Here is a 14,073-nt window from a genome sequence, read left to right on the forward strand (position 1 = left end):
CATCAGAATCAGGTGATACACCAACTTATATTCTTGTGTTAATGAAAGATAAGAATCTATATGTTAAACATGCATGTATATTCATTAAAACACCTTCAACATGTGAACGAAAACGGCAAAATAAATAAATATAAATTATGAACTGTATATATATATATATATATATATATATATATATATATATATATATATATATATATATATATATATATATATATATATATATATATATATATATATATATATATATATATATATATAGTTGCGATCCAAAGTTTACACACACATGTAAAGAACATAATGTCATGGTTGTCTTGAGTTTCCAACCATTTCTACAACTCTTATTTTTTTTGTGATAGAGTGATTGGAGCACATACTTGTTGGTCAAAAAAAACATTCATGATGTTTGGTTCTCTTATGAATTTGTTATGGGTCTACTGAAAATGTGACCAAATCTGCTTGGTCAAAAGTATACATACAGCAATGTTAGTATTTGCTTACATGTCCTTTGACAAGTTTCACTGCAAAACGGCGCTTTTAGTGGGCATCCACAAGCTTCTGCTTGAATTTTCTAACCACTCCTCTTGACAAAATTGGTGCAGTTCAGCTAAATGTATTGGTTTTCTGACATTTTTAGCATTGTCCACACGTTTAGGTCAGGACTTTGGGAAGGTTATTCTAAAACTTTTATTCTAGCCTGATTTAGCCATTCCTTTACCACTTTGGACATGTGTTTGAGGTCAGTGTCCTGTTGGAACACCCAACTGCGTCCAAGACCCAACCTCCGGGCTGATGATTTTAGGTTGTCCTAAAGAATTTGGAGGTAATCCTCTTTTTTCATTCGTTTAAGTAAAAATATATTGAGATATATCATATCGCCGAGCCCTACTACAACTTAATACATACAAATGTAGAAAAAACTAACAGCAGATGTAAAGTTTAGATCAATGAAGGAAAGACGAAAGTGAATGAATGTTTACAACCAAATAAATGTACTTATGCATAAAAATGTGTTTTCTTTTGTATTATTTTTTTAATGAATTTAGTAATGTTTATTACAACCTTTTTCCAAGACAATATAGAATTTGAGATATAAAAGGTTAAGGTATACATTTATGATTTGTTTTCAAAACGCTTACAAAAAAGTGGGACCCCATTTTTATGACTTAGCGCCAACACTGCATATGTGTGTGTGTATAATGTATGTATGTATTCATGTATACATGCGCACATACACACACACACGTGTATGTAGTATATATATGTGTACATGTGTGTGTATACATACACATACATATATACACACACACACACGTGTATGTAGTATATATATGTGTACATGTGTGTATACATACACATACATATATACACACACACACAAACATGTACATACATATATATATAAACAATGATATTTGCTACAGATAAATCAGTAGATACGTACAATAAAGAAACAGTTCACAATCAGTAATTCAGTCCTAAAGTTCATGAGTCCATAGTTCGGAAGTAGACGGGAAAAAGTATAATAGATGCAAGGAGAGGGGTAGGGGGAAGTTAATACTTCTACCTCGAAGCAGTGCGTCGGTCGCTCGCCATCTTTTTGAGAAGAGAATCACCAAATAAAATTCTGACCTGAACAGGTTCAAAAACACAAATTAGCAAACATCACCTTCGTGCAATCTTTTTCCGTAAAATGTTAGGAATTTTTCAGACCAGGCACCACCATTTTGCGATATGACATCAGCAAGAAAACAGGCGCGAATTTTACAAAATGGCGTCTCCAGGAGAAGTACGATACCAGATATTACCGATACCAACACCAACGTCAACAACGATATTAATATAACTAAACCCGCTTCATTTTCTAGTTGCACGTACTTTTGCTATAACAATATTAAAAAAAACACACACAATTATCGCTTGTTAAATCAACGACGTTTGACACGAATGATATAACTCGAGCCACCTGACCTAGCTAGCATTAGCCACCCAGCTAGCAGGTTAGCGTTAGTTATTTCAGTTGGCGTCAATGTTTCAACGACAAAAATATGCAGTTATATAACACGATGAAGTCATTCATACCTTGGAGCAGATTCAGGTATTTTTGCTCATTTGAGGGAATTAACTCAGCTAACTTCAAATGAGTTGAATGGCTCGCCGGCGGCGTAAGAATTGTGGGCGGGGCTTCTGTGGTCTGTCTGTCAGTCTGCGTTGCCGCCTGGGATGAGATCACGTGACGCATTTTTTTTTTTTTTTTTTAAAAGATTTCCAACATTGATAACGTTCGTACGACAAATGTAACACTATTCAAAGTTCAAGACATCGTAATGTAAATTATGTTTCTTTAAATGCATTAGTTTAAAATAGTTGCAGCGTCATCATTTAGTGACGTCAGAGTGACGCCAAGCCCCTCTCAACCAATGGCTGTACACAACCGCGTTCGAACCAACCGGAAATGGGAAGGTTATTATTTTTATTTTATTTTTAATTGAACAATTGAACATTCAAACAATACAAATTCAATTTATAAAGACTAATGGAGTCGCTTTAATGTATTACGATATTTCAAACAAAAAAGGTTTAGAAATCATCTTTATGAACAAAAAATGTTAGAGACAATACAATTGGATAAAAAAAATAATGTTAAATATATATATATATATATATATATATATCATTCTAGGTGTATCATAATTAGTTATTATAGAGGTGTACAAAGTGTGACCCCAAAAAATGTTAGAGACAATACAATTGGATAAAATAAAAAAATGTTAATTATATATATATATATATATATATATATATATATATATATATATATACATATATGTATATATATATATTTATATTTATTGTAGTTATAGACAAAACCTATTGTGATCTTTGTGTTATAGGTGTATCATAATTAGTTATTATAGGGGTGTCCAAAGTGTGGCCCATAATTGAAGTTGTTGATTTTCAGAATATGGTCCGTAAAAAAAAAAAAAAACGTGCAAAAGGACATGACGTAATTAGAAAAAAAATCTTAATTTTTTATAGTAATAATAATAATGCACTTTGTCATTTATAACGCAAAATTGACATTACGTTTTGTATTTTAATACATATCTGATATGTTTTTTGCCATTTTTTTTTAACAATATAGAATAATATCAAAAAGGCATGCATTGTATATTCAGTGGGCAGCATGGTGGTACAGGGGTTAGTGCATGTGTCTAACAATAAAAATGTCCTCACAATACAGATGTTGGGTTTCTGTGTGGAGTTTGCATGTTCTCCCCGTGACTGCGTGGGTTCCCTCCGGTTACTCCGGCTTGCTCTCACCTCCAAAGACATGCACCTGGGGATAGGTTGATTGGCAACACTAAATGGTCCCTAGCGTGTGAATGTTGTCTGTTTATCTGTGTTGGCCCTGCGATGAGGTGGCGACTTGTCAGGGATGTACTGCGTCTTCCGACTGTGGGTAGCTGAGATAGGCTCCAGCACCTCTCGCGACCTCCGAAAGGGACAAGCGGTAGAAAATGGACTGATGTATATTCAGTATGCAGTCCTTGGTGCACCCGTTAGTTATTAGAATCAAAATTTCAGCTTTTTCTAGATTGTTTTTTTTTCCTTATATTTTCTCACTGTTGTTTTTCTGTTCCAACAATATTCTGCAGGCCAACAAAACTCTAGATGTGGGGCGCAAATGGCCCCCGGGACTCATTTTGGCCACCCCTGCTCTAGTCAGTTGATTAGGACGACGACAGCATAGGGAAAACATTCAAATTGAATAAAGTCTTTCAATAATTACATGCCACAATACAAACAAATGTATTACAATAAAACAAATTAAAACATCATGAAAATTATTTGTTGAATACAAAACATTATGGTCGTTGGCGAGAAAAGAATAAAAGCATAAATTAGCTGCACCGTTTTATATGCCGCAGGGTACAAAGCGTGGGGGGAAACGTACCGGCTTATAGGTAAATGGAGCATAGTTGGCAGTTTTTTTAAAGAGTCCTTTATATGTGCATTAGGCGCTAGCAGTTTGTCCTTGTTTAGAGTAGCACAGAAACATTGTGGATGATTGATGAGCCTTTTGTTTGCGTTCGTGTAATACAGCACAATGTTGGGGTCATCCAGAAATGCACTTTATATCAATACTTGCCTGTACTTGTTTGACAACCTTACATTTTTTTTGGGTGGGGGGAAAAAAGAACATTGGGTTTATCTACTGTAAATTCAATATACATAAGTTCAAAAATTGTTCTAGTCTCACGTAAGGATTGCAAATAAAGGGAAAAATTAAATTAAGTGCAGTCCTGCTTTAAATTCAGTTTCATATTGTTTTCATTATCATTGCCTTCATAGCTGAATGGTCGGGAAAAAAAAATCCCATGGTCCACTTCCTTTCACCATATATGGAGATATGCTTTTATTTTGCTGTCTGCAGTTTCTAACTTTATTACCCGGATGTTCTCATCACCTTAAAACGCAATGATATCGATTTTTTTTTTTTAGATGTAAAAAAAAACACACACAATCAGAGCAGATGAGTTACAAGTTGTTGGTTTTTTTTAATGTTTTCCTAAATAAATACAAACTGTTATGTCATTTGAATGCCAGCATCTTTACAAAGCTGTGTTGCCATAGGTCCTACAAAAGAAAATGTCATCATAGTGCAAGTCAATAAAACGAGGTGTATATATATATATATATATATATATATATATATATATATATATATATATATATATATGTGTGTATATATATATATACATATATATATATATATATATATACATATATATATATATACACATATACATATATATATAGATATACACATATATATACTTTTGTATACACATATACATATATACATGTATACACATATATATACATACATATACACATATATATGCATATAAATATACATACATATACACATATATATACATACATATACGCATATACATATATAAATACACACATACGTATATATACACATACATACGCATTTATATATATACTTACATACATATACACATATATATACATACATATACGTATATACATAAGTATACACACATACGTATATATACATATACACAAATACGTATATATACATATACACATACGTATATATACATAGGTACGTGCATATATATATATATATATATATATATATATATATATATATATATATATATATATACACACACATATATATATATTATAGTAATAAAATTTGGATTTCTTACATCGACTCTATGGCACTGCTTTGTTCCGTTGTGCTTGATTACGTACAAAAAAATATTACAAAACGAGTTAATTGTCACAAGGCGTTAATAAAGCTTTGAAATTTAGAGAGCGATTTTTATTTGAATTGGTTGCATAGTTACTGAAACGTTTAAAAAAAAAAATCATCAGCTGTCTATAAAGGATGAGATGAAACATGATTGGCTGCACACACAAATAAAAATATCCCTTACTTGTAATGTTCGACAGCGACAAAAAACACTTGAAAATGGAATAAATGTGAGAAAGTTGTCAGTTTGAGTAAAAAAGGATTGAAAGCAGGGAGGAAAGAAGGACGGGGCGTGCTCTTTGTCGCCCCCTAGCGATGCTGCATTGCCACTAACTACACCATCACACACCCCCAATGTACTGGAGTACTTTTAACCCTCCTAATCCAAGTTTTTTTTTTTTTTTTTTTAAAGAACAAAAAAAAAAAACGGTTACATTTGCCGGGCGAGCTTCCAACTTAGCAGGACACCTCGGGGGCCTTGGGGACGGCGTCCACCGTGCCGTCCGTGGAGCCGGCCGTGTGGGAGCGCCCCCGGTGGTGGTCGGCCGTGTGCGAGCGCGAGCGGTTCCCCTCGGTGGTGTGGGAGCGCGAGCGAGGTCCGTCGTAGGACGTCACGCTGGAGCCCGAGGCCGTGCGGGAGCGCACCAGGCGGGTCATGCTGGCGGCGGGCACTGGAAAGGAAAATATTTGAACACAATCATGCCATGTTTTTTTCCCCTATGTTAAAATCGTGCCCTGAACCTCTGGCCAGGGGTCAATCGAAGCCGAAGCATACTTCTAAGGTGTCGCTAAGTGCCCAAATTCATGATTTTTAGAGTTAAGCATACAAAATTAACTAAATAGCCAACATAATTGTCACTATCTTGGAAGCATGCTAATGTCTCTTATATTAGCATGCTTCCAAGATAGTTCCAATTATCAAACAATATTTTTTAGGTTAAAACATACAAAATTACCTAAAAAGCTAGCATAAAATGTTAGCATGCTAATATAAGAGATGTTACCATACTTCCAATATGACACACAGTATCAAAAACCATGACTTTTATGATAAAACATACAAAATTATCTAAAAAGCTAGCATAAAATGTTAGCATGCTAATATGAGAGACGTTAGAACGCTTCCGAGATGGCGCCAAGCATCAAACCATGATTTTTAGGTTAAAACATACAAAATTAGCTAAAAAGCCAGCATAAAATGTTAGCATGCTAATATAAGAGATGTTACTGTACTTCCGATATTGCACAAAGTATCAAAAAAACATGAACTTTAGGGTAAAACATACAAAATTAGCTAAAAAGCTAGCATAAAATATTAGCATGCTAATATAAGAGACGTTAGCATGCTTACGAGATAGCGCCAAGTATCAAACCATGATTTTTAGCTTAAAATATACAAAATTAGCTAAAAAGCCAGCATAAAATGTTAGCATGCTAATATAAGAGATGTTGCTGTACTTTTAATAAGGCACAAAGTATCAAAAACCATGAATTTTAGGGTAAAACATACCAAATTATCTAAAAAGCTTGCATAAAATGTAAGCATGCTAATATAAGAGATGCTACCGTACTTCCAATACGGCACAAAGTATCAAAAACCATGATTTTTATGATAAAATATACAAAATTATCTAAAAAGCTAGCATAAAATGTTAGCATGCTAATATAAGAGATGTTACCGTACTTCCAATACGGCACACAGTATCAAAAACCATGAATTTTATGATAAAACATACAAAATTAGCTAAAAAGCCAGCATAAAATGTTAGCATGCTAATATATAAGAGATGCTACCGTACTTCCAATTCGACACAAAGTTTTAAAAACCATGAATTTTATAGTAAAACATACAAAAATTATATAAAAAGATAGCATAAAATGTCAGCAGGCTAATATAAGAGACGTTAGCATGCTTCCGAGCTAGCGCCAAGTATCAAACCATGATTTTTAGGTAAAAACATACAAAACTAGCTAAAAAGCCAGCACAAAATGTTAGCATGCCAATATAAGAGATGTTACCGTACTTCCAATGTGACAAAGTTTTAAAAAACATGAATTTAGAGTAAAAAATACAAAATTATCTAAAAAGCCAGCATGAAATGTTAGCATGCTAATTAATATAAGGGACGTTAGCATGCTTCCGAGCTGGCGCCAAGTATCAAACCATGATTTTTAGTTTGAAACATACAAAAATCACCTAAAATCTAGCATAATATGTTAGCACGCTAATATAAGAGATGTCACCATACTTCCAATATGGCACAAAGTATCAAAAACCATGACTTTTATGATAAAACATACAAAATTATCTAAAAAGCTAGCATAAAATGTTAGCATGCTAATATAATAGACGTTAGCATGCTTCCGAGATAGTGCCAAGTATCAAACCATGATTTTTAGTTTAAAACATACAAAATTACCTGAAAAACTAGAATAAAATGTTAGCATGCTAATATAAGGGATGTCACCGTACTTCCGATACGGCACAAAGTATCAAAATCCCTGACTTTTATGATAAAACATACAAAATTATCTAAAAAGCTAGCATAAAATGTTAGCATGCTAATATAAGAGAGGTTAGCATGCTTCCGAGATAGCGCTGAGTATCAAACCCTGATTTTTAGGTTAAAAAATAGAAAATATTTGCTAAAAAGCCAGCATAAAAGGTTAGCATGCTAATGTAAGAGATGTTAACGTACTTCCAATATGGCAAAAAGTATCAAAACCCATAAATTTTAAGGTAAAACATACAAAATTAGCTAAAAAGCTAGCATGAATCATTAGCATACTAATATAAGAGACTTTAGCATAATTTCAAGATGGTACCAAGCATAAAAAAACAGGACTTTTGGGGTAAAACATACAAAATTAGCTAAAAATCTAGCATACATTCTTAGCATACTAATATAAGAGACATTAGCGTGATTCCTAGATGGCGGCAAGTATCAAAACTCTGGATTGTTAGGTTCAAACATACAAAACTAGCTAAAAAGCTAGCAAAAAAACCTTGGCATGCTAAGATTCTCACAAGTATTCTAGCATACTTGCTCGACAGCACTGAGTACAAACCATGTTTTTTAGGTTGAAACATACAAAATTAGCTAAAAAGCTAGCATGCATCATTAGCATACTTAGATACATTAGCATACTTCCAAGACGGCAGCAAGTATCAAACATCTGGATATTTAAGTTCAAACATACAAAAGTAGCTAAAAAGCTAGAAAAAATATTATTCTAGCATTCTTGCTCGACAGCACGGAGTAAAAAACATGTTTTTTAGGTTGAAACACATGGTATTAGCTAAAAAGCTAACAAAATGCCAGGCCCATAAAAAAATATATTAGTAATATGATTGTGTAAATGTGTCAAAAATTCTGCCTGTACAGAAATATTCACGTTAATAGTGTTTATTATGGTGGCCGTCAGTTTTCCAATCAATCAGTTGACAACTTGGTTATTGATTTCTTTTTTAATTAACTGACAAAACTTTGTATTTTAAGCACATTTTATTTTTATTATGAAAGCTTCTAAAATATACTGAAAAATCCTGAATGGGGTGACCATTTTTATATATTTTTTATTTATTTATTTATATATATATTTTAAATAGTATAAAAATGTCAGCATTTGCTCATTACATTCCAGTGTTTTACAGTTTTTGTTGTTATGGTTTTTTTTCTATAGATATGTTATCTGAAAATACTTTTTAAATGTTAGCAGACACTTTAGTTAGCGTTGTGGCCGATATCGGCCTGAATTTATCTTGGTATCCGATGGAAAAGAAAATGAGTGGTATCGCAAGCCATAGTCGTCACACTGCTAGTGTCCTTCTCACCACAAGGGGGCAGCAGAACTTACTGTATCCCATGCCCTGAATGAAGTACTTGAACGCCTCGGTCAGCTTGGCAGGCTGCACAGGGGAGGAAAAAACACAATAGTTTGAGACGCAATACGCTGCACGGCCACAGGATGTCGCCAAACCTCCACAGAGATAACCTCCTATCCTCTATCACAGTGGTTCTCAAATGGGGGTACGCGTACCCCTGGGGGTGCTTGAAGGTATGCCAAGGGGTACGTGAGATTGTTTTTAAAATATTCTAAAAATAGCAACAATTCAAAAATCCTTTATAAATAATACTTCAACAAAATATGAATGTAAATTCATAAACTGTGAAAAGAAATGCAACAATGCAATATTCAGTGTTGACAGCCAGATTTTTTGTATATTGATGTTAAAGATTTCTTTTTTTGTGAAGAAATGTTTAGAATGAAGTTGATGAATCAGATGGATCTCTATTACAATCCCCAAAGAGGGCACTTTAAGTTGATGATTACTTCTATGTGTAGAAATCTTTATTTATAATTGAATCACTTGTTTATTTTTCAACAAGGTTTTAGTTATTTTTATATCTTTTTTCCCCCAGATAGTTAAAAAAAAAGACCACTACAAATGAGCAATATTTTGCACTGTTATACAATTGAATAAATCTGAAACGGATGACATAGTGCTGTATTTTACATCTTTATGTCACACCGCAGTGAGGGATGTTTTGTCTTAGTTTTTTCTGTCTTATGATTCGCATGTTTTAGTTTGACAAGTAACTCTCCTCTTCTTTCAGGTCACTTGCCTTTCCTTTTGTGTCATCAGTCTGACGTCATCCCTGTACCCTGATTGTTTCCACCTGTTCCCTCATGTGTCTTATAAGCCCACTCCTCCCTTTTTTCGGTGCCAGATTGTTTTCCTTCATTCGTGTTCTCTAGCGTCCATTTCTATGTCCATGCCTTGCCTTACCTTGCCTCGTCTTGATCCTGAATCCCTTTCTTACTATTTTGAGTTTTCCTTTCTTCATCCTCAGCAGAGTGATTTTGGTTATTTTGTTTATTCAGCTGAAGTCATCAGTTATTTTTCATTCTTTCCACATTTTTTGTTAAAAGTTTATTTGATTAGATAGTGTAGAATTTTTCATAGCTGTTGTTTTTTCCTCCTGTTAGAGCGTTTTTTTGTTAATACATTTTACAGCATATACGCTGCCAATTGTGGCTCGTCTTAACTTTTGTGTTTTCCTCCGTTCTGAGTGATTTTCAATTGTTCCTTTTTTTTATGAAACCTTTTTTGACGATTAGTTTTTTTTTTTTGGTTAATATAGATATTGAATTCCTTTACTTTGGAGGTGAAAGGAAGTTATCAAAGTAAAAGCCTGTCAAAGTTCCCTACTCTGCATCTGAGTCCTATCCTTTTTACCAAGCTTAACACTTTATCTCTTTTTTTTTCCAACCAAAAAATGCTTTCCTCTGATTAGGGGGTACTTGAATTAAAAAAAAATGTTCACTGGGGGTACATCACTGAAAAAAGGTGGAGAACCACTGCTCTATCATATGATGTTTGTCTATGTTGTTTACACACCTGGTCAATCTGGGGCATGCCACCACAGTCGGCCATCTGTTGGGGAATAAATATGAAGTTAAATCATAAATATCAAGTTAGATCATGTACATGAACCCTTTTTTTTGATAATTAAACAAGAATAGAATAGAATAGAATGAACTTTATTGTCATTATATTTGCATATAACGAGATTAAGGACTCCAACTTAAGGTGCAGTAGTGGGAACAAATATGACATAAAAATAAATCACATAAGTAACAAAGATAAAAAATAAGAATTGAAATAGACTACTATCCAATAAAAACAATAAGCAATCCTGAACAATATACAAAATAATATACAAAAAATACTGTACAATATACGGAACAAAACAAGAGAACTGAAGTAATAAAGTAATGACAATCAGTGTCGGACGTATTGCACTCGAAGTGTAATATTGAACAGTAGGGTATTGGGTAGGATATTGTATAGGAGTGAATCATTTATTTAAACAAGGGCATATTATTAAAGGCCTACTGAAAGCCACTACTAGCGACCACGCAGTCTGATAGTTTATATATCAATGATGAAATATTAACATTGCAACACATGCCAATACGGCCGCTTTAGTTTACTAAATTGCAATTTTAAATTTCCCGCAGAGTTTTTTTTGTTGAAAACGTCACATTTGTGACGTTATTGGTTGTAGCGGACATATTAGCCCAGCACCACTGGCGGCTAAAAGTCGTCTCTTTTCATCGCATAATCACACAGTAATTTGGACATCTGTTTCGCTGAATCTTTTGCAATTTGTTCAATTAATAATGGAGACGTCAAAGAAGAATGCTGTTGGTGGAAAGCGGTGGATTGCAGCTGCCTTTAGCAACCGAAACGCAGCTGCTGTTTCTTTGTTTTTGTTGTGAAGCTTTAACACAGAGCGGTCAAGCGAACATGATTCTCTACATCAATACATACGTTTTTGGATGGGAAAATTGTCGGCTCTTACCGGAGACATCAGTGGATTATGGGACCTTCTCCTGTAGCTGTCAAAAAGCAGCTGTGATCTTGGCTTCTCATCGGCTTTCTCTGACACACTGGCGTTCATCGTAGACATCCGACTTGCAGGTATGACTTTACTCATCTAATCTCACTAAAACTGTCAGGCTTGCCCCTGACAGTTTGTCTATGTTTTAGTTTTCCTCTGCATTTGTCTGTTTCCTGTGTTTAGTATTTCCTGTCTTTTAGTACCTGTCAAGTGCTCTTAATTCGTCCTGTCTTGTTCCATGGGTGCTGTGTTCCTCCTCAGTGTGTTTAGTATTTCCTGTCTAGTGCTCTTATTTTGTCAGCTTCCTCCCTTGTTCCCTGAGTGCTGTGTTCCCCTTCAGGTGCGGCTGATTGGCATCTGACCACACCTGTTGCCAATCAGCCGGCTCCTATTTGTACCTCCTTTGTCTTGTGTCAGTTGCTGGATCATTGTATTGTCGTTGCCACATGTCGCTCTTGTCGTGTCGTTTTGATTTCAGCTATTACCTGTCGCGCTACATCTTGTCCTGGTCGTCGTAGCGGTTAGCTGTTTTTGTTAGCCATAGCTATTTCCAGTTTTTCTGTTTGTTATCCTCTAGCTTCCATGCTAAAGTTCCTTTTTGTTTCTTGTTAGCTTCTATGCTAAAGGCCTTTTGTTTTTTATCCGCCCATGTGCGCGCTTTTGGTTTGAACCCTTTGTTTGGTTTTGTCTTAGTATTTATATTAAAATCATGTTTGCTCACTCCATGCCTGCCTCCATCTCTGCATCTTGGGGTTCGTCAACAAATCCATCAATTTTCTAGCGCTTATTCCCTTTTGGGGTCGCTGGCGCCTATCTCAGCTACAATCGGACGGAAGGCGGGGTACACCCTGGACAAGTCGCCACCTCATCGCAGGGCCAACACAGATAGACAACATTCACACTCACATTCACACACTAGGGCCAATTTAGTGTTGCCAATCAACCTATCCCCAGGTGCATGTCTTTTGGAAGTGGGAGGAAGCCGGAGTACCCGGAGGGAACCCACGCATTCACGGAGAGGACATGCAAACTCCACACAGAAAGATCCCGAGCCTGGATTTGAACCCAGGACTGCAGGACCTTTGTATTGTGAGGCAGACGCACTAACCCCTCTGCCACCGTCAACAAATAACTCTGACAAAAACACTAGTAACACAATAAGCAGATAAGGGATTTTCCAGAATTACCCGAGTAAATGTGTCTAATTACATCTGAAACGCTACCACTGCCGCCGCCCGGAGCCGTCGCTTTTTCTATTTTTTTTATTCTAGTGCCTCACTCACTTTCCTCATCCACGAATCTTTCATCCTCACTCAAATTAATGGGGAAATTGTCGCTTTCTCGGTCCGAATCGCTCTTGCTGTTGGTGGCTATGATTATAAACAATGTTCAGATGTGAAGAGCCTTCACACCGGTGAAAGTCACGCGCACATCGTCTGCTACTTCCGGTACAGGCAAGGCTTTTTTATTAGCGACCAAAAGTTGCAAACTTTATCGTCGATGTTCTCTACTAAATCCTTTCAGCAAAAATATGGCAATATGGCACTAACCCCTCTGCCACCGTCAACAAATAACTCTGACAAAAACACTAGTAACACAATAAGCAGATAAGGGATTTTCCAGAATTATCCGAGTAAATGTGTCTATTTACATCTGAAACGCTACCACTGCCGCCGCCCGGAGCCGTCGCTTTTTCCATTTTTTTTATTCTAGTGCCTCACTCACTTTCCTCATCCACGAATCTTTCATCCTCGCTCAAATTAATGGGGAAATTGTCGCTTTCTCGGTCCGAATCGCTCTTGCTGTTGGTGGCTATGATTATAAACAATGTTCTGATGTGAAGAGCCTTCACACCGGTGAAAGTCACGCGCACATCGTCTGCTACTTCCGGTACAGGCAAGGCTTTTTTATTAGCGACCAAAAGTTGCAAACTTTATCGTCGATGTTCTCTACTAAATCCTTTCAGCAAAAATATGGCAATATGGCACTAACCCCTCTGCCACCGTCAACAAATAACTCTGACAAAAACACTAGTAACACAATAAGCAGATAAGGCATTTTCCAGAATTATCCGAGTAAATGTGTCTAATTACATCTGAAACGCTACCACTGCCGCCGCCCGGAGCCGTCACTTTTTCTATTTTTTTTTATTCTAGTGCCTCACTAACTTTCCTCATCCACGAATCTTTCATCCTCGCTCAAATTAATGGGGAAATTGTCGCTTTCTCGGTCCGAATCGCTCTTGCTGTTGGTGGCTATGATTATAAACAATGTTCAGATGTGAAGAGCCTTCACACCGGTGAAAGTCACGCGCACATCGTCTGCTACTTCCGGTAAAGGCAAGGCTTTTTTATTAGCGACCAAAAG

The 14,073-nt window shown here is 35.6% G+C and overlaps 1 protein-coding gene and 1 long non-coding RNA gene across 2 annotated transcripts in view; both read right to left on the minus strand.

Annotated features, from left to right (window-relative positions):
- LOC133547758 (uncharacterized) overlaps window positions 1-2,175 on the minus strand; it is a 30,100-nt gene extending 27,925 nt beyond the window's left edge. The window contains exons 1-2 of the long non-coding RNA XR_009805595.1: window positions 2,083-2,175; window positions 1,568-1,632 (exon numbers count right to left, since the gene is read on the minus strand). This is a non-coding gene — a long non-coding RNA (uncharacterized LOC133547758). The remainder of the gene's footprint in view (window positions 1-1,567; window positions 1,633-2,082) is intronic.
- A 2,363-nt stretch (window positions 2,176-4,538) lies between these two features.
- The window catches only part of LOC133547757 (protein NDRG1-like), a 30,159-nt gene continuing 20,624 nt past the window's right edge, over window positions 4,539-14,073 (minus strand). Inside the window, exons 13-15 of the mRNA XM_061893308.1 lie at window positions 10,701-10,736; window positions 9,155-9,206; window positions 4,539-5,967 (exon numbers count right to left, since the gene is read on the minus strand). Of these exons, the coding sequence (XP_061749292.1) occupies window positions 5,753-5,967; window positions 9,155-9,206; window positions 10,701-10,736 (303 nt within the window). The 3' untranslated portion in view covers window positions 4,539-5,752. The remainder of the gene's footprint in view (window positions 5,968-9,154; window positions 9,207-10,700; window positions 10,737-14,073) is intronic.

This window comes from Nerophis ophidion, unplaced genomic scaffold (genome assembly GCF_033978795.1).
Source record: "Nerophis ophidion isolate RoL-2023_Sa unplaced genomic scaffold, RoL_Noph_v1.0 HiC_scaffold_176, whole genome shotgun sequence".
NCBI lineage: Eukaryota > Metazoa > Chordata > Actinopteri > Syngnathiformes > Syngnathidae > Nerophis > Nerophis ophidion.